This window comes from Morone saxatilis, unplaced genomic scaffold (genome assembly GCF_004916995.1).
Source record: "Morone saxatilis isolate NCDOM2014 unplaced genomic scaffold, NCSU_SB_2.0 Contig3, whole genome shotgun sequence".
In the NCBI taxonomy this organism is placed as follows: domain Eukaryota; kingdom Metazoa; phylum Chordata; class Actinopteri; family Moronidae; genus Morone; species Morone saxatilis.
Genome location: NW_023339873.1, coordinates 20,911,022 through 20,911,658, shown reverse-complemented (window position 1 = coordinate 20,911,658; position 637 = coordinate 20,911,022). Strand labels below are relative to the sequence as shown.

Below are 637 nucleotides of genomic sequence, written 5' to 3'. Positions count from 1 at the left end.
TGCTGCAGCACGAACAACATTCGCTAAAAGCAACAACGTAGTCCGTGAGCAATACCTCGTTGGCGCTCAGCACTACAAACTCAGCCAAGCTGCCCTGCTTCCATGGAGGGATAGCAGCCCACACCTGAGGGAGACACAACAACATCACAACTATTAACCTAAAGACATAAACAACTCTGTGTCTACATTTATTCTACAGCTGGTTCGTAATTGTTTAGTATGATAAGACTCTACAGTAATGTGACAAATCTCTTCTCAGAAGTAGTGCGTAAAGTCCCACAATATTCAGTACTTCCTGAATGACTAAATGTGAGATAAAAAAAGCTGATTATGACCCACACACACACACACACAGTCAGTGATCATCATGTCATTCAAATTAAAGTCATCAATCTAAATCATATCTGAGTGTTAAACACAGTTTTAAACTGACATTAAAATGCAAATATGTATTAAACAGAACAAAATGTGCAGGGAATAATAATTATAAAGGGATTGTAAACTGATTGAGGACAACAACAACAGCTGAAAATCAGGAAAGTAAAAACATTTTCACAAAGAAAAAGGCTATCTCTGTATTTTTACATCTATCTATCTAGTTGATCACAATTTCCAGTTCCATGGTGATGTATTCAGA

The 637-nt window shown here is 37.0% G+C and overlaps 1 protein-coding gene across 1 annotated transcript in view; it reads right to left on the bottom strand.

The window, feature by feature from the left end:
- The window catches only part of rtn4ip1 (reticulon 4 interacting protein 1), a 10,976-nt gene that overhangs the window by 7,767 nt on the left and 2,572 nt on the right, over window positions 1–637 (bottom strand). Inside the window, exon 3 of the mRNA XM_035674236.1 lies at window positions 56–124. Within this exon, the coding sequence (XP_035530129.1) occupies window positions 56–124 (69 nt within the window). The remainder of the gene's footprint in view (window positions 1–55; window positions 125–637) is intronic.